The 21,200-nt window shown below is 29.5% G+C and overlaps 2 protein-coding genes across 2 annotated transcripts; one reads left to right on the top strand and one right to left on the bottom strand.

Annotated features, from left to right (window-relative positions):
• Positions 1–1,911: 1,911 nt before the first annotated feature.
• LOC107425704 (pentatricopeptide repeat-containing protein At2g13600) lies at positions 1,912–4,865 on the top strand. The gene has a single exon (XM_016035718.4). It carries the CDS (start codon positions 2,495–2,497, stop codon positions 4,613–4,615), a length of 2,121 nt encoding a protein of 706 aa, XP_015891204.1. The 5' UTR covers positions 1,912–2,494; the 3' UTR covers positions 4,616–4,865.
• A 606-nt stretch (positions 4,866–5,471) lies between these two features.
• On the bottom strand, positions 5,472–7,880 carry LOC107425705 (ABC transporter G family member 5). The gene has a single exon (XM_060818681.1). The coding sequence runs from the start codon at positions 7,692–7,694 to the stop codon at positions 5,697–5,699; it is 1,998 nt and encodes a 665-aa protein (XP_060674664.1). The 5' UTR covers positions 7,695–7,880; the 3' UTR covers positions 5,472–5,696.
• Between the last annotated feature and the right edge of the window lie 13,320 nt (positions 7,881–21,200).

A 21,200-nucleotide genomic window follows, 5' to 3' on the forward strand; every position in this document is an offset into this window, starting at 1 on the left:
TTAGACTAACATTTTTTAAGCCAAATTGAACCTCAAATTACGCCCCATTTCACACATATATTAATGTACAACCAAACCAGGTTTTAGTTTTAAAAGAAATAAAACTTTAAGAAAACAATTTGGGTTTGCTTGTACATGTTCAATTGAATGTGTATCTCAATTTTGTCCAAATATTTAGGTTCTAAAATTCTTTGTTCACCCCATAAACAAATTTCAGCAAAAAAACAAAATGATGGAAAACCAAAACTATATAAAAATAAAAGTCAGGTTTCCTACAAGAAACGTTAGTGCTGAACAGAAATCAAAATAACCTACTCTTCAATAAGAGTTACCTGTTCGTCTTTACAAAGTTTGGAAATAAAATTTGCTAGGCCCCCAAAAAAAAAAAAAAAAAAAAAAAAAAGCACATGCAACATGTAATAGAAGACGAACAGTGGGCAAAAACTGAAATAAAATCTGGAAAACTAATTATGTCTCTATTTTAAGATTGTAGGCAAATTAGAATGTAAAATAGAAAAAGTGAACAGATAATAATATTCCTGTATCATAAATACTATGAAAAATAAAATATAAGTTACAATATATAAAGTCAACTTTAAAAAAAATTCAAGAAAAATATAAATGAATTATCAATCGTGGCAATGGTAGCGTCCTAACCAATTTGTTCCACATAAAGGAAAGTGAGTCAGTAGCATCTATCGTCTAAGGTGCAACATATTGTCAAAAGCTTTGTAATCTTGCAGTGCCAAACTTCTATTTAACAAACTTAAAATGCCACAACGAAACCTAAAAATTTTAGGCCACGTTTAATGGGTAGGATAAGAATTGGATTGGAATAAAATTATCCCAATCCCATATTTAATGTGAACAGCTGACAAAATTAAAAAAAAACATAAACTTACCAACTGATTCCCAAAGTAAAATAATTAACCTCATGTAAAAAGGTGGAATAATTTTATCTCATTTTGTTTTGACTTATTGTGATTTTTTTTTTCGTTTTTCTTTTTCTTCTGTTATTTTTGTTTTAATTTGTTATCCTCCTTTATATATATTATCTTCTTTTCCTTGTTTCTTTCTTTCTTTTAGTCATCATTTTTTTTCACTGTTAGTTCTTTTCTTTTTTTTTTTTTTTTTAATTATATCACTTTTACTTTCAATTTTTTTCTCTTCTTATCTTTCAATTTTTTTATTTGTTTAGTTTGCTTTTTGTTTTGTTTCTCTAATTCTTTTTTCTTTTTTATTGATGCCATGGTTAATATATGCAATTTTATTAATCGAGATTAATGATTTTATATATTTATTAGATAAACTTTTTTAAAAAATAACTAGATAAATACTTATGTATTTTTTATATTAAATTTATCTAATTTAAATCATTTTATTTCATTCAAAAATCAATTTTAGAATAATTATCTCTCTCTCTCTCTCTCTCTCTCTATATATATATATATATATATATATAATTATGTCCAAATACAAAACTGAATTATTTTTACTCCTTTCAATCTTAATCTCAATCCTTCTCTCAATTTCAATCGTGCGTACCAAATATGCCCCATGAATTTTTATGGGAAAATAACAAAATAACTATTGTCTTTGAATGTTATTATTGTTGTGTGTGTTCTGCAAGGGAGGAGGGTATACGTATAGGCTTCATACATGGAGTTATAAACTAGACTTTTAAACATTTGAAAACGTTTATCGTTAACAATCAATATGTCTAAATTTATTGGCCATTACATCACAAATTCAATCAAACAATAAAAAACATGTAACACCCAGTTTTAAGAGTCCTTTAACCGGTCCTTGAACATGGTTGTTACGTCCATATTTTCCAACATTTGGCATAGTACACATGGATTTTCATAGCATATTGGGTTATGACTTTTAAATGTGTTTTGGATAATTGATTGATGAGGATGGATATAGATTTATGAGCATGGATTAGAATCATGGATGTTAATATTTTTGGTTAATGAAATATTTTTGAAAGATGAATTGTTAGCATATTGAAGTTTTATGATATTTTTGAGAAACTTATGTCATTATTTTTCTCGTGTTTATGAAAGTTATTTTCCAAAGCTGGGATACTTACAAAACAGTAACCAAGTATTGAGAGAAAGGTTTCCAGATTAAATGCATCTTTATTTCTTGTTATATTTTTTTTTTATTCACAATTTTTTTTTTTTTTTTTTTTTTTGGGTAAAGTTATTCTCTTGTATCATGCCTATTTTTGTTTTCTAATTGTTCCCTAAGCCTATTTTGCCATCCACTGGGGCTTTGTGTAACAAAATTTTTGATCATTGTGAATATATATATAGTTGCCTTGCCAAGCCAATTCGGTGCAACCTTGTCGTCCCTTGGTACTTATATTTGCAGCACAAACGCCAATGACATTCCTGCTATGTTTGACTAGTCTCGTACTCAGTTGCTATTAAAAAATATTCATCCACAAGTCGCCCATGAAAGCTGCTTTGCCTTATAGTATAATGGAATGGCAAAGCGTGGATTGCTCAAGCAACTTGTTGGTGACCTCTCCTTCCTCGACTCCTCACCCTTTGCCAAGCTCTTGGATTCTTGCGTCCGCACAAAGTCGGCACACGATGCACGCCGTATCCATGCCCGTATCATCAAGACCCAGTTTTCGTCTGAGATTTTTATACAGAATAGGCTTATTGATGTGTATGGAAAATGTGGTTGCTTGGATGATGCACGGAAGATGTATGATAAAATGCCTGACAGGAATGTTTTTAGTGGGAACTCCATTATAACTGTGTTAACAAAATTGGGGTTTCTTGACGAGGCTGTGCAGATTTTTGAATCAATGCCCGAACGTGATCAATGCTCTTGGAATTCATTGGTTGCGGGATTTGCTCAGCATGATCACTTTGAAGAAGCTTTGGAATGTCTTGTTGAGATGCGTAGAGAAGATTTTATGCTTAATGAATACACGTTTGGTAGTACTCTTAGCGCTTGCTCAGGGTTGAGAGATTTAAAAATGGGTACCCAAATCCATGCTTTAATATCGAAATCTCCCTACTCTGTTCATGTTTATATGGGGTCTGCCCTAATTGATATGTACTCTAAATGTGGTAGTACAACTTGTGCACAAAGAGTTTTTGATTGGATGGATGAGAAGAACATTGTTTCTTGGAATAGCTTGATTAGTTGTTACGAGCAGAATGGTCCAGCAAGTAGAGCTCTAGAAGTTTTCGGGAAGATGATGGATTTTGGTTTTGAACCAGATGAAGTCACATTAGCCAGTGTGGTAAGTGCATGTGCAAGCATGTCGGCAATAAATGAAGGTCTGCAAATTCATGCCCGTGTTATGAAATGTGATGAGTTAAGAGATGATCTCATTTTAGGCAATGCATTGGTTGATATGTATGCGAAATGCAGTAGGCTAAATGAAGCTAGATGGGTTTTTGATAGGATGCCAATGAGGAATGTGGTCTCAGAAACCTCCATGGTAAGCGGCTATGCCAAGGCAGCAAGTGTAAAAACTGCAAGGTTAATGTTTACAAATATGATGGAAAGGAATGTAGTGTCTTGGAATGCACTTATTTCAGGGTACACACAAGTTGGGGAAAATGAAGAGGCACTTGCACTCTTCCTCCTCTTGAAAAGAGAATCTGTTTGGCCAACCCACTACACATTTGGGAATCTCCTTAATGCTTGTGCAAATCTTGCTGAGCTGCAGCTTGGCAGGCAGGCTCACACACATGTCTTGAAACATGGATTTCGTTTCCAGTCTGGGGAAGAGCCTGATATTTTTGTTGGGAATTCTCTAATTGATATGTACATGAAATGTGGATCAGTTGAAGATGGGCATAGAGTTTTTGAAAATATGGTGGAAAGAGATTGTGTCTCATGGAATTGTATGATTGTTGGGTATGCACAAAATGGTCTTGGAACTGAAGCTCTCAGAATATTCAGAAAAATGTTAGTGTCTGGGGAGCAACCAGATCATGTGACCATGATTGGTGTCTTATGTGCTTGTAGCCATGGAGGGCTGGTTGAAGAGGGGTGGCACTACTTTCTCTCAATGACGGAGGAGTTCTGTTTGGTACCATTGAAGGATCATTACACATGTATGGTGGATATACTTGGTCGAGCTGGTTGCCTTGATGAAGCAAAGAATTTAATAGAAGCAATGCCAATGCAGCCCGATGATGTTGTCTGGGGATCGTTGCTAGCTGCATGTAAAGTTCATCGTAACATTACCTTAGGGAAGTATGTGGCAGAGAAACTTTTAGAATTCGAGCCTAAGAATTCTGGACCTTATGTTCTTCTCTCAAACATGTATGCTGAGCTTGGAAGATGGGGTGATGTTGTTAGGACAAGGAAGCGAATGAGACAACAAGGAATTATCAAGCAGCCAGGTTGCAGTTGGATTGAAATACAAGGGCATGTAAATGTTTTCACGGTCAAAGACAAGAGGCATCCCAGAAGAAAAGAAATCTATTTGCTTCTCAAGTCACTCGTACGACAAATGAAGCGAGCTGGATACATCCCGTATGCTTTTGGTCATGAGGTTGATGAGGAATATAGTGACTCTGAATTTACTTCATGTTACACAATGAATACACCACAATATACTGTTGCTGGATATTAACTTGGCAATATTGGTATTTATACTAATTTTTCTTTCATATGTCTTACCAGTACTTGATCACATTTTTTCCCCCAATTTTGGGATCACATGGTTATAAATACAATTTCTGAAAAATCCTATCTATATTATATTCTATAAGTGGGTTGTTACCATACTGAACTCAAACAGTTGTATTTTTTTGTTGTTTATTAAAGTATTTCATTAGTTCAAGTTGAATACAATGAATAGACTACCTTACCTATAGGCTATGATATTCCTGGTCTTCTCCAATTGGTAAAGTGAAATTTTGTTCCTATGGTTGGCTATATGGTAGTTAGACATGCTGCATTACTGAAATCTGCTTTGCCAATGATACTTTGAAACCAATTGCTTGAGAAAATGATAGATTTGCTGAATGTTAGAATCACATGCTTGCTTAACAACATGTTGATAGCTGTCTGTTTGGAGTATCTGCAATGATTTCCACCGCAGGGTGATTCTAGTTAGCTGTAAGGCTCCATTTTACCTATTGAAAGAACTAAGTTGTCCCAGAAGTAAGTGGTTTTTTTGTTTTCTTTTTTTTTTTTTTTGATTGTGGGTTGTTGGGGGCTGTAAGGCTCCATTTTACCTATTGAAAGAACTAAGTTGTCCCAGAGATAAGTGGTTTTTTTTAGATGTTAAAAATGCCTTAAAATGCTTTATCATCACAATGGGACTTATTGCGCACCAAATTTTTTCTTTAAAAAAAAAAAAAACAAAAATGAAGAGCATTCGCATAAATGAGAGAGAGGGAGATTCACTTATCCTGATATATATATATATATATATACATATATCGAGAGAGAGAGAGAGAAAGAGAGATATATACAAGACATCAGAAACAAATCTACCTAGCAAATAGCGCTACTGCTGACAAAAGTTTTTCTTTTTTTTTTTTGGCCCATTTTTTAATTATGATATTTCTTTTGGATGCTAATGCTATAGTAAGTAAATTCCAAAGACATGTGAGCCATCTAATACACTCGTGAAAGAGAGAGAAAAGAAAAACAGAGTTTCATACTTTCAATTTTCTAAAGAAGGGCGTCCTTTAATCCCTTCTGATCTAAAGAAGGGCATCCTTTAATCCCTTCTGGGTGCATCTAAATCTAAGAATTACATAAGAAATAAACCTGTAAACCAAAATGAAGGACACCATCACCATCACATTCCTCCACCTGCTTTCTTCACCATATCCTTCTTCTCTAAGAACATCTTCCCCTGTAACCATACATTTCCCAAACAAGTACTCCAGACACTTCCCTGACTTTGAGAACTCATTTATCAGAAACCCTTCAAATGGATACTTGAACAGAGATATATAATGCATGAAAATCCAGTATTTTGGAATTCCATGTTTTGATATGAAGTAGCCAGAGAACAGAAAGAAAGATCCCATAACACCAGAAATAATAGAGTTTCCAACTATGAAATTAGGCACTAAAGCACTGAAACATACCACAACTGAGTTTGCTGTATATAATATCAACCAGATTAACAGCAAGAAATGTAGGAAGGCCATGAAATTGTGGTTCAATCCAACGAGCCAGTATAGCGGAATTGTGAACAAGATTGCCAAAATGAGTAGAAATGGCAAATAAACTAATCCATTGGCAATTGCATAAGAAGAAACTCTGTAACTCCCACAAGCTGTCTCTTTCATCAGGATCTCCCTCTCTTGAAGAAAGATTGGTAAAGCTTCAGTAGTGCAAGATAACAGAAAAGTTAGAATGAAAGCAAATAGACCAACCTTTTCTTCAGTGCCTGTTAAATCATCCTTAAGATCATAAAAGATGGATCCCAAGACAAGCCCCGAGATTAACATCTGGATGGTCCTGCATGCAAAAAGTTCTTTGGTTCGGAAAATGTTCTTTGAGAATCTATGAGTGAGAATCACTGTTTCTCTCAACCTCGAATTTGCGAAGTCTTGAGGAAAATCAATTCCCGAACTGATGATTTCTTCATCAATGACCTTGGATTGGTGGAAGAGCTGCTGCAGAGTGAACTTATCTCCTTTCTTGTGCTGTGTAGTTGAGGAAGGCAATTGTGGAAGCGTTTCTTGGTGAAGAGCTTGCTGAGATTGTTGAATGGTTTCGATCGAGTCGATGGCGAATTCGACAACGTTTACATGAAGAGGAAGCTCCAGACCCATAAGCCTTAGATTCAAACCCAGTTGATCCACTGTCCCATGGTGTAAAACGGAACCATCTGCCAGCAAAAGAATTGAGTTGAACAACTTCACGATCCTAAACCCGGGCTGATGAATACTCAGAATTATAGTTCGCCCTCTGGTTTCCGCCATGGTTTTCAGCATATCTATGATCTGAAGTGCAGAAGTACTGTCGAGGCCTGAAGTTGGTTCATCGAGAATTAGTACTTTAGGATCATGAATGACATCCAGTCCAATGGAAACTCGCCGCCTTTCGCCGCCAGAAATGCCTCGAACTCTTTCATCTCCAACACGAGTTCCGGCGACATGACTCAAGCCGAGTTCTTCCATGAGAGACTTCACCTTGGAGCTTAGTTGATGCGGAGGAACCCTCAACCTTAGCTTGGCGCTAAACATTAGTGTTTCTTCCACTGTAAGCAGAGGAAAAAGGGTATCTTTCTGTGTGACATAGCCAGAAGTCTTGTTGAACTGAGCTTTGTCTACTGGTTTCTCATTGACAAAGATTGAACCGCTTTGTGGGGTGAGTTTCCCAGCTAGGATTTCCAGCAGAGATGATTTCCCAGCGCCACTTGGACCGACAATCGCGAGGATTTCCCATGGTTTTGCTCTGCAGTCCACGTCCTTTAGGACATGCCTGACTCCATGGCTGAAGCTTGGTTCTTGTACTTTTTGATCAAGTTTTGAGGCTTGCTGATGATGAACATCTTCTGGTTCTGGCTCTGGCTCTGGATCAACTGCTTGAATATGATTATGGAGGGGGTGTGGCTCTTTGGTCAAGATCTTAAAAGAACAATGATTTTTGTTTTTGTTGTGGATCTTGTAATTGATTCCAATTGCCTCAATCTCACAGCCTTGTTTCTTCATTGAAGAAGCTGTTTCTCTGTCTGTTTTCATTTACTGGCTCATGAGCTCTCTCTCAAGCTAAGCTCTTGGGTAGTAAATAAGGATTACTGCAATTTTATTTGTCTTTTTATAATTTATTTTTATATATATTGGGATATAAATGTATATTAAATCGATAGCACTGAGCTCAAGTCAAATTCCAACTTGTGAAACCATGAGTGGTATATATGCAAAGGGATTAAGCAGAACAGCAATGAGTCTTGCGTCCTCAAATTTGTATACACAGTTCACGTGCACATGTTGTTGCTGTTCTGTCTTGGAGAATTGCATACTTCACGTGGTATGATACGCGGTATCTCCTGGTATCTCGTTGTAAAGTTTGCTGGTTTCAAAATATCCATTAAACTGCATGTCTACATGTATATATTTATGTGTCTATATATATATATATATATATATTAGAAGAATTAATATCTTAATTGTTTTTCTATCAAAACTTTATTTTTCAATCTTTGAATTGCTCAAAGGTTGAAATATAGAATTAGTTTTAAAATTTAAATGAGTCAAATTGTATTATTGGTCTAGCTCATTTAAATTGTCACGATATCTTAAAATTTCAATTATTGAAGCAGTTAAAAAGTTAATAATAAAAATCCAGATGGTTTTGCTATCAGAATGTTTTGATAAGATACTAACTATGTATATGTATGTATGTATAACAGCATGGGAAGCATATACTTGGTTCTCGTAGAAATGGCTAAAGATTACCGTCTTGTATTAGTGTATATAGAAAGATAATATTTGTTAACATTAGTAAATGATCATTCGTGAGAATTAAATAATTATCTTTAAAAAGTTCATTATTAGAGTTTTAGTATAAAAAAATAATAGAAGTAAATAATTTAATTAAGATTTGCCATATAAGTTGATGATTGTCATAATGGTGACAAATAATAACATCGTTGGATTAAAAAGGTTTTTTTGATACCATACTAGATCCTTTTTAGCATATATAATGCAAACAAGTCGAATAGACTGCAAATTACCAATTTGCCTTAACTAATTTACTCTCTCTGTCTCTCTTTCTCTCTCTGTCTCTCTCTCTCTCTCTATATATATATATATATAATATAAAGAAAGTTAACTCATACTATATGGTATGATAGTTTTAGGTTTTGTGTGGGGTTGTTGAAGTATATGAAAGATTCAACTAAAGCTTTATTGAAGCAACAATCACTTTTTTTTTTTTTTTTTTTAACAATCTGACTAGTATTCAGTAAACTGTTATTTCAAAATTGCTAAAACTTACAAAATTAGAATTTAAGTGTTTGGTAAAAAAAAGAAAAAAAAAAGTATACTTAACTATTTCAATTATATATCATGCCTAAAATAGATATGAATGATTATTTCTTTATGAATATAACTTATTACTATATAAAAATGGATAAAAAGGAATTTTATTATTAGTTGGAGAATATAATAGTAATTTAATTTTAAATTATAATTATGCTAAAAAGAGAATTTGAAAAGCTACCATTTGCTATTTTTTAGGCTTTAGCTTTTGTGGGGGGCTAGGTTATTAAAAAATCTTAAATGCATAAATTTACTAAACACTACATTTAATGAAAAACTTTCATATAAACCAAAAGTTGGAATTTAAAAGCAACCCCAAATATAAAAATTGTATTATATTTTTCTTTTCTTTTTTATTTTTTATTTTTTATTTTTTTGAATTAGCCTCTAAATTATTTTAAAGGCTGAAATTTAAAAATATTATAAATTAAATAAAATATTAAAATTATATTGAGGCATAGTGAACCTTTTATGAAACTAAATAACCATTAATGCATTTATAAATTTCCAATTGTCAAGTAGTATAAAGACTAATCAATACTGTATTAATGGTAAAGCCATTAGGTTTAGTTAATTTAAGCCAAATAGAGAGAGAGGTATAAGGAAAGTCTATTTCATATGGATGTGAGGTTATCACATCTATCAAAAAATATTTTAACTATAGAAATGATATAATTAGAGATTTATGGAGAATAATTGTGATAGATAGTCATTATAATTGTCAAATATTCATGATTTGCATTATTTAACAATTATGGATGGTTGTCCCTCATAGTCACTCTCTATAAATCCCTCATTGTATCAGACCAATTATATATAAATATATATAGATGCAATCAAATTCAAATCAAGTCCTTAATATCATGTCTAATGTCAGAATTTGTTTTTTTAGTTTTTAGATCATATTAAAGATTGAAATTTAAAATTACAATTGTAAATTACATGGTGTTATTTTTCTCTTTAAATAAGGTTTTATTATGTTATCAAATCCATAATTTATCATTTTTAAATTTTAAATTCTAGTCGTTAATATGGTTGAATTACTAATAAATGAATGAGTAATGCTACAGGTACTAATTGGTCTACCAACATGTTTACCAAGAGTACGTGCATCACTATTTGTACAATTACACATTTATATAATTTAGAAATGAATAAATAAATCCTTGAAATGATAAATATTACTAAATATAAACCAATCAAATGAGAACAAGTGTACTATGGGTAAACATATTGGTAGACTAGATGATAGTTGTAGTATTATTTATAAATGAATATATAATATTAAAAATATGTGATCATCTTTATGTGAATCTAACTATATATATCACACCAATGTTACAAGAGCCAAAATATTTACTCAACTATATGATCATCAATTTTACAAAAATATATTATTGATTTACATATTCATATAACCTAAAAACAAATAAATGAACTCTTAAATCAATAAATGGATTAAAAAAAAACCAATTAAATATTATCACATTATTTGGTGAATATTTCAATAAGTTTTATTGTATATATATAGTTCATTCTCCTATTAGAATTGTTTTGACGGAAAACCATTAGGCTTTTATTATTAGTTATTGGAATGGTTCATGGGATGGGATGCAATTTAAAAATATATTGGTGAATTATATATATAAGTTAAATGAAAATAAAATTCTAGGAACATAAATTGAACTCTATATTATATAAATATATTTTTAAATCACAATTTGTAAATCAATTTAATTATAGATAAAAAAGATTTAACAGTTTTCATTCTTTTTGATGGTTTTCATCATAACTATCTTGGGATGAAATTATAAACATTAGGATTATTATTACTGCCAATCCTTAAACTATATTGCATCTTACAAACTGGTTCTAAAACCCTTCTTTTTTTTTTTTTTTTTTTTTTGGGAAATTCATTCCCAAACTCATCATAGTGTCACATCCTTATTCCCTAAGCCTTATTTTCCTTTTGAACAGCACTGTGAAGCTCATGTGCCACACATATGATGAATGGTTCTTTGGGTAAACATGTCTTTTCGGATTGTTTGTCTCTTTGCTGGATAATTTGGAAGAGAAAAATGCTCCAAACGACAAGTCATATAATTTATCTTCTCCACTCAACTGTGTCGATCCGCTTTTGAGTGACCAAGCTTTCGATCCATTGGTATCTCCTTATTCCGATAACGGATTCTGGCAATTTTTGCAGCGTACATTTCATCTCGGCGTGGGAAACAAGTCCCACATGTCAATTTTGCCAAATCTCTATAGAATTGCAATGCTTAAGCAAATTAAGTTTCAACCATGGTTTCCGATTATTATTTTATGGATGACTTCTTGAAGATGATTTTTGAAATATGTTTTGATTTCTGCAACGAAATATCCACAAGCATGTCTCCCACCTTAAGAAAGATGGTTCTACTCTCCAAAAAGCTATAGGCCTGATCAGGATTGTAACGGCCCAATCCACCCGTATCAAGATATTGTCTTCTTTGGCCCAGGGTTCACTCCCTCTCTCCCCCCTGGCCTCAAGGTTTTGTCAAAATGCGTCTTAATGGTTAGAGGTCCCACCTCTTAATCTGCCAGTCCCACTGGCCTGGGCCTCCCAGGCCCAATCAAGATATTATCCGCTTTAGGGTATTCCAGGCCGTAGCCCCCCTCACGGTTTTACTTTCCCTCCCAGGAACGTGTCTTGAAGGGAGAGGTGTCCACAGCCTTATAAAGACCGCTTCATGCCCCTCTCCAACCGATGTGGGATGTTACAATCCTTCCTCCTTGGGGCCCAGCGTCTTCGCTGGCACACCGATCCGGGTACTGGCTCTGATACCACTGTAACGGCCCAATCCACCCGCATCAAGATATTGTCCTCTTTGATCCAGGGTTCACTCCCTCTCTCCCCCCTGGCCTCAAGGTTTTGTCAAAATGCGTCTTAATGATTAGAGGTCCCACCTCTTAACCTACCATTCCCATTGGCCTGGGCCTCCCAGGCCCAATCAAGATATTGTCCGCTTTGGGGTATTCCAGGCCGTAGTCCCCCTCACGGTTTTACTTTCCCTCCCAGGAATACATCTTGAAGGGAGAGGTGTCCACAGCCTTATAAAGACCGCTTCGTGCCCTTCTCCAACCGATGTGGGATGTTACAGGATTGATCAAACTCCTATTTGGTATTAATTGATCCCTTTCTTGAATATTTCACACCCAAAAAAATCAACTAGCATGGATCAGTAACAAAATCACCAAAGAAATAATGAAAGAGATAGAGAGAGATGGAATAATGCTGAGTAGAGATGAGTGGTTATGAAAATGGTATTGGGGGTTTTTGCCGATATAATTTCATGTTTTGTTTTTTTGTTTTTTTGTTTTGTTTTTTTTTTTTTTTTTTTTGGTTTTAATGAAAATTGATGTTTTAATGTGGGTGGGATAATCTGTATCTCTTAAATTTGAAATTTTTTTTTAATTTGAAATTTAAAATATATTTAATTTAAAATTTAATAAATTTAAAATAAATTATAAATTTCACAAAATAATTTCTGCAACCAAATATCCTCAAGCATGTCTCCCATCTTAAGGAAGATGGTTCTATTCTCCAAAAAGCTTTAGGCCTGATCAAGATTTATCAAACTCCTATTTGGTATTAATTGATCCCTTTTTTTAATATTTCACACCCAAAAGAAATTAAACAGCATGGATCAGTAACAAAATCATCAAAGAAATAATGAAAGAGATAGAGAGATGGAATAATGCTGAGTAGAGATGAGTGGTTATGAAAATGGTATTGGGGGCTTTTGTCGATATAATTTCATGTTTTGGTTTGAGATGAGTGGTTATGAAAATGGTATTGGGGCTTTTGTCGATATAATTTCATGTTTTGGTTTATTTTTTTTGGTTTTGATGAAAATTGATGTTTTAGTGTGGGTGGGATAATGTGTATCTCTGTAATTTGAGAATTTAACGATTTTGTTTTTTTTTTTTTTTTGGCCAAAATTTTATGTTTTAGTATTGGTGGGCTATACGATATCAATTTAATTTGAAAATTTTGTGATGTATTTAATTTATAATTTAATAGATTTAAAATAGGTTATCAATTTCAAAAGATTAATAGATTGTTATGAAATTCTATACATTTGATAAATAATTTATAAGAATTCAATAAAATCTTTAGGATCAATATTAAATTTTATATTGATAATTTTTTTACGATTTCACTTTTAAACTCCTTTAAAATATATTAAAATCTATTATTTTTTAAATTTTTTTAAAAATAATTACTCTTTGAATACTTCTAAATTTTAAAAAAAATTTATAAAATTTTAATTGAATACATCTAAATGTTAATATACTTTTATAAAATCCATTAAAAATTAAATTAAATATCATTAAATTTATATGGATTCTTTTTAAATCTAAATCAAATACTTTTAAATTTATAAATATTTTTAAAATTCTTCAAACTCTAAATTGAATATATTCCGTTAATGTTTTTTTTTTTTCTCTTTTTTAAACAAAAATTGATGTTTTAATGTTAGTTGGTACTGAGTATATCTTCAATTGGACCATTTAACATGTTTTTTATATGGATTTTTATTTTTTGTTGAATACTTTTCTATATACACCATTTTATATAATATATATATTTTTTGATTTTTGCATTTTTTGTTGAATAATGTTTCTAGATATACATTTTTTTAAAAAAATATTTTAATTTTTTATTACTTTTGATTTTTTTTATCATTATTACTTTTTACTTTATATAATTCTTTTATTGCAAAATAATTAACAAAATATTGTTTAAATTTTTCTATGAAAAGACTTCAATTGCCCTTTAAAATTGGCTCACGTGTTATTCCACATGCGCTTAATGAGAGAAGACTCACCAAATTGTGCAAAAGGATGAATGATGTTCAGAAAATGAAAACTTGGAGATGAAATTGCAAAAATAAAATTTTTTGAAACCTATTTGTAAATCTTATTATAGTTTAGAGATCCACAACAATAATAACACTAAATATTATATAATACTTGCTTTGTACACATTTAGGTGCTTAATATTTATATGTTATCAAAAAAAAAAAAAAAGATTTGAATAAGGGAATGATCAACAGTTGAGGGCTGGATTTGCTTGAATTGCTATGATGCAAGCTGATGGGGTAAAAACTTAAATGGTTGATAATGTCATTATCTTCACGAAAATTTAGTACACACTTTTTAGCAATTTGGAATTTAGTGCGTAGTAGATCCGAAGGAAATGGACCCAAGCAAAAGCAATGGCCCCTACTTTCTCTGATTTGTGGTTGACATTACATTACACTTTTGGGTGATTAATATCAACCACACTTTTGAAATCTTGGCAAACTTTTTATGCCTCTTTTTTATTCTTTTGTTGCCCCTTTTTTGTCCTATTATATATGTCTTGGAGAATAGACGTCGTTGGAGGCTATAATGATGTTTCAAGTTTTAAATTTTTGGCTTCTAAATCATATACTATTTGCTTTTTTCTATGGGTACTTATTTTTCCATTCTTAATTAGGTCATTCATTATACTTGTATATATGAACTATGAATAATGCTATTGACATTATATAATTTATCAATATATTTAATTAAAAATATAAATATTATTATTTAATTGATTTATATTCAGTAATATTTATCTTATTAAAAATTCACTTATCAATTTCTATATTATTAATATATTAACAATTAAAATAGTGATATTTGTATTTTAATAAATATATCAGTAAACTAGAAGATGAACAATATTCATGAATTTTGAAAATTATATTTCTTTTTTGAAAATTATATTTCTTTTTATTATATAAAATGATTTGTGCATTTATATGCTTGGATTTTTATATGTTGAGAATTTAATTCTTATTTTATATTTTATATTGAAACCTATTAATTATGGATTATCATTTGTTTAATTAGATTTTTTAATTTAATTTTAACATTGTATTTTTTATTTGCGAAATCATTACGGATGGAAAATAATTCCCATACATATTGGGTTTTTTTATTTATGAACTAGATAAATTTTTGTCTAATTTTTTTCTATTACCAGTAATTGAGTTAGAAAATTCCTGCATAAGAGAAAAATCTTATATCCCATGAAGATAGGAGAATACATATACATTGTATATATAAAAGAATATATAATGATGTGAAAAAGAATGAGGTGGGGAATCATAATCTTTTATGTGTGGCTGAGAGAGCATACAAGAGAGGATCTTTCTAGTGGTAGCATAATTTTCTTTGTAATTGTGTTAAATATAAATATATAATATATAATATTATTATAAAACAATACAGTTTATTATTATAATATATATAGTTGTAGTAGTTTTGTCTGGATGTGTTAGTTTAACGTCAAACATGTAGCACCCGTGAACTCTGCTTGTGGTCGATCAGGAACCTCTGCGAACCCCACAAGCTACCAGCTGTCCCTACCAATATCCAAATACCAATGCATTGCATTTACATTTGCAAATTCATTTTCACTGGATTGCTTAGTCCGTGAGCCTCTCAGTCTCCCTTTTTCTCATTAATCTTGGATGAGATTTCTTTATTTTTACTTCTAATATCTCATAAATAATGTCAAATGCCAGTATGAAGAAGATGGTGGTGAGGGCTTGAAGATCATTTGTCTTTGAAATTTTATTCTTTGTCTACAATTGTGGTGATGTGGTGCAATCCCATTGCATATAAAAATTTATAATGTAATTGCTATTACTTAGTTATTGTTTGTTGAACTCGGAGCTTTTCTGGTAACCTTTATGGTGTCATGTACGTGGTAACGAGTTGATTTGTGATTTTATTTTTTACTAGATTGCGAATAAAATGATTACTTTAAATGTTTATTAAAATTTATTAGATATTTTAATTAATTATAAATTTAAAAATAAATAAAAGTAAAAATCAACCTAATCATACATTGGTTTGCAATTTGATTTTCTTTTATGGATTTTTTAATACCGTAAAAGTATATTTGAATTTAAAAGTGAAATTTGACCAACGCATCTTAAAGTATTGGCGTTTTATCCTTTGTACGCCATTTGGTTCATTTATTTATTTATTTTTATATACCTTTAGTTATTGTTTTTATACATCTAAGAAGCATTTTTTTTAAAAAAAAAAATTTAGAATTGCATCTAACGAGGACATTAAGAGGTCTATATGTTTTAGATATCAAAGGTCAACAAGATTCCATTATCAATATGCACTACTCGCCCTAATTCTAGAAGAGTTCACAAGGTTTAACTCCCTTATTCCTAGATGATACGTTTTTTTTCTTCTTTATTTCGGTTACATATATATATATATATATACATATGCACGGCCATTCTTTGTACTAAGCTATTTTGATTAAAAAAAATTTGACAAATCTTCATAATAATTAAATGAATTTAATTTAACAGTGAAAAATTGTTTTAATTTGAAGATATAACTTGTTTAAATTTATTATTTATTTGATAAAGATTTTTGACAAATTTTCATAATTCGTTAAATGAATCTAATTTAACAGTGAAAAATTGTTTTAATTTGAAGATATAACTTGTTTAAATCTATTATTTATTTGATAAAGATTTTTGACAAATTTTCATAATTCGTTAAATGAATCTAATTTAACGGTAAAAAATTGTTTTAATTTGAAGAATACAACTTGTTTTAATTTATTAATTTAAACACTTTGCTATGAATAAGGATTTTATTACAGTTGAAGGCAAAAAAAAATTAATAGTTGAGATAGTTCGTCAAATACATTGATATATGATTGTCATATACATTGGTATATGGACCACTCACAATACACACACACACACACACACACACACACACACACATATATATATATATATATACATTCTACCATAAGGATATTCTTGTCCAATTTGATGCAGGTGTTAACATCATGCAACATATGGTAGAAGAAATCTGTCTCGCAATATGTTGTATGACATCCGCATCCATACTAAATTTTATAAGGATATCCTAAGGGTCCGTTTGGGAAATGTCAAAATTGAAAAAAAAAATGATTATCGGAATTTAGTTTCTTGGAATTCAGTTTCCTGAAAATTAATTTTTCTCTTGGTTTGTTTGATAAATAATAGGAAAGTTGGGATTTATAAGTAATTAAATTTAAGATTGTATAATAAATTAAGGGTAAATATGTATTTTAAAAAAATTTCAAAACTAATTTTTCGGATTCTCAAAATGACACTTATATATGTGAGAATAACTTTCCCACATATTTTCCTATATTGGTGGGAATCTAATTCCCTAGACCCATATTTTTCCACCTTATAATAGACATCCAAACAAAAAAAATTATCATTTTCCTAAAAAAATTAGATTTTCACTAACTTTACTTCTATCCAAACATACCGTAATAGTAAATGAATTGTATATATATATCACAGATGTTCTATGGAAAATGTATTTCCAGCATAAGGTAGAGTTGTTCTATTAACATTAAAACCCTAGTTAGACAAGTAGCAACCCTTACCACTTGTTACATCACTAGATGTCCAACATTAAATGAGAACTTTGTTCCTAGCATATTAAAGCTATATATATATATATATACAATTATGATTTAATGGGCTAACTAACTCATTTTATGAATGGTTATCTAGAAGTAGAATCTAAAAATAATATATGAAAATATTAATTTGCAACATTTATTTTTATTTTTATATTTTAATACTGTAAATCTAGTAAGGAAAAGTAAACATTTTAATGACAATTTATTAAAATATCACATGATATGTAAATAACAATTGTTTTTTCTTTTAAAAAAATTAAAAAACTTCTATATTCTTTTTTGTCCATGTTTAGTATTGTACTATATTAGTATTATTCATTATAAAGTGAGCTAAATAGTCTACCAGATCAAAATTCTATATATATGTAAATAAAAAATTGATCTTATGGAAATTATTTCCTAATTTATTTTAAAAAATATAATGATGTGGAAACTAAAATGGACCCACATTAACTAATTCATTAATTTTACATCTTAATCCTTTAAAAAAAAATTATCCTTTTTAATATTAAAGATCAAATATGGGAAAGTGAATTCTTACTTAATTTTATGAGGGATCATGTGGATCTCATTTTTAATTTCCACAAGATAACTTAAGAGATAGTTCCTGGGTAAACATTTTTTTTAATATATATAATCATTTTCTCATCAATAAGAAATCTATCTATAATTATCCAAAAAAATTGGAAGCGAATTTTATGGGATATTGTACAAACATTTATGTCCCACAACATATTTCATCACATTTATATATATATATATATATATACATATAAGAAAATATTCTAATGGACAATGGAGCCTATGGTTGTGGTTTGTTGCCCACAAAACATCCTGTAACATGTTGTTAGATGTTGATTATGATTTTACACATCCTGTAACATGATGCGGGATGTGGTCACCCAATATATCTTGGGCTTTGTCACTCTAAACAATAGGACTATATATGTCGTAAGACTCTGGAAATCTTGGATAAATTTTTTTTAATTTAGGACAACATCAATCAACATATTACCTAATGATATCTTGGATAAAATTTTGTTCAGAATTTGCTACATAATAAAAAAAAAGAATTTATACACAGAAATATATAATATGTTTCATCTTAATAAAATTTTGATGTAAACTCATATCATGGAACATGTTATGGGACACTCTTTTTCCCACAACAATACATTGCATGAGCTTGATGAGGCATAAGTCATATATATCCAGAATGGATTTTGTTTGGATGTGAGAACTTAGGCTTGGGACCATAAAAAAAAGCATTAGCATATCTTTTGGCTCTTGTTTTATATGTACGTACAGCTTGATACGTACCTCATATTACATTGGTTTTTTATTCAATTTCTTTAATGAGAGAATAAGACAACAAAGTAACTATCTCGTAGTCATATAGCATTTGGTTTGACACTATTGGCTTTTTTTTTTGGTAAATGGTTTGACACTATTGGTTGGATTGCCACCAACCACCAGTCTGTATATTAATTATTGTTATCCCATACATTGATTCCAAATCATGATAATTGTTTATTAATCCTTCAATCATGATACTCCACTTTCTCTTTATATATATATATTAGAATAATATTGATTTTCTAAAAAAAACTGTTTTTCAGATTATAATGAAAAATATAGTGATAAAATGCTATATATGACATTTTAATAAATTATAATAAAGTCATATGAGATTGGTATAGAGATAAACTTCTCTCACATTTCGTACCATAACAAATTATGGGTTAAGAATTCGCTTGTTTTCAATTCTTCTCCAAATTAATGACATCCATTATTGCTTCACCATCTATATATTCAATTTTTAATCATGCATTGGGATGATGACAATTTAGGATCCTGACAAAATAATGGCATAAATATTTCAAAATAGATCAATATAAATTTAATGTTATATAATTATTTAAACATTAATCACAAGTATGATGACGGATTAACAATTGGCTGTCTGAATAAATAAATAATTTAAATACTGATGAAAATGGATCCTAGGAAAAGGAATCACGACTTTTTTGTTTTTTAATCTTGATTATACAAGTTTTGAATGAAGATTCTTTGTATTGTATTTATGTATATGATTTTGATATGTTAGAACCCATTTATATGAGTTTAATTAGGCTTTTAATTTTAAAGGGTTAACTAATTAGTACTTTAAAAATTTTAGGTTTATGCAAATTAAATCCTAAAGTTTGGAATTGCTTTAATTAAACCTTAAATTTTAAATTTGTTACATATCAATCCAATTAACTAATGGTATTAATTTTATCCTTATATAACATTTGACATTATGTTGATACCATAATTCGTTTTTCAAAAAATTATTTTTTTTATTTTTCATTTTATATTTATGGATTTTTATTTGAAAAATTGTATCAAATCCTAATTTATTTACACTAAAACTCTAAAGAAATTTCATATTTTTTTTTACCTAAAATTAGAGTAAAAATAAAAATTTAAAATAAAATTGAAATTTTGATCTAATAAAAATATTTTTATTAGACCAAAATTAAATAAATAAATTTAAATAGACCCAAAATTAATAATAATTTTTTTGGCCCAAACTATAAAAAAATTAGTCCAAAATAAAAAATAAAAATTAGACAAAAATAAAAATAAATTTTTATTTATATATATATATATATATACATATTATTTTGATCTAAGAAAAAAAGAATGGTAAATTTACCTATACTCACATGCCAATAACTGAACTTTACAAGAAATGAATAAACATAGAAAAATTAGAAATAGAATGAACAACCTTTTCTTTTTAAATAATAAAGATCTAAAAATAATAAAAATAAATTATTAGACCACATAAAAATAAAATAAAATAAATAAAATTAATAATAATAATTTTATTTTTAGTTTTTTATATTAGACCAAAATAAAAAAAAGCATAAAAAATAAAATTTATTTTTATTTTTTGTTTAATTTTTTTCTATGGTTTTTGGTCATATTCAAATTTTAGTTTTATTTTTATTTTTGTCTAATTTTAAATCTAATACTTATTTTTGTAAATTTAATCTATTTTTTTATTTACACATAAAAAATATATTATTAATTTTTAGTCTAATAAAATTATTTTCTTTAATCTTTGGTCTAATAAAATTTCTTTTATTAGCCCAAAATTTTCAATTTTATTTTTCTTTTTGTTGTTTTGGCCTAATTTTAGGACAAAAACATTTAATTTCTTTGGAATTTTAATTTAAATAGGAATTGATAGAATTTTTTCAAATAAAAAAAATCATAAATATAAAATGAAAAAATAAGAAATTTATTTTTTTTCAAAAATGCATGTTTCATTTTTTTGTTGAGACAATGAATTATGATATTAGCATTGACATCATTTAACAGTAAAATTAATATCATCAGTCAATTAGATTAATTTACAATAAATTTGAAATTTGAAAATTCAATTAAGGCAATTCCAAACTTCAGATTTGATTTATACAGCCTTGGAACTTCAAGATAATAATAACAATCAACCCAATTTTAAATCATTATCTAAAATGGTATATTCAACCCTTAACATGTCAGCATGTTTATATCTAATTTTTTTATTTTTTTATTTACAACAATTTTCCCTTGCATGGGTATTTAGAGTCTAGAACCTCCCAAATGTGGATGTGAGTGGCATATTAAGTACT

Source organism: Ziziphus jujuba, chromosome 7 (assembly GCF_031755915.1).
Source record: "Ziziphus jujuba cultivar Dongzao chromosome 7, ASM3175591v1".
NCBI classification, from domain to species: Eukaryota; Viridiplantae; Streptophyta; class Magnoliopsida; order Rosales; family Rhamnaceae; genus Ziziphus; species Ziziphus jujuba.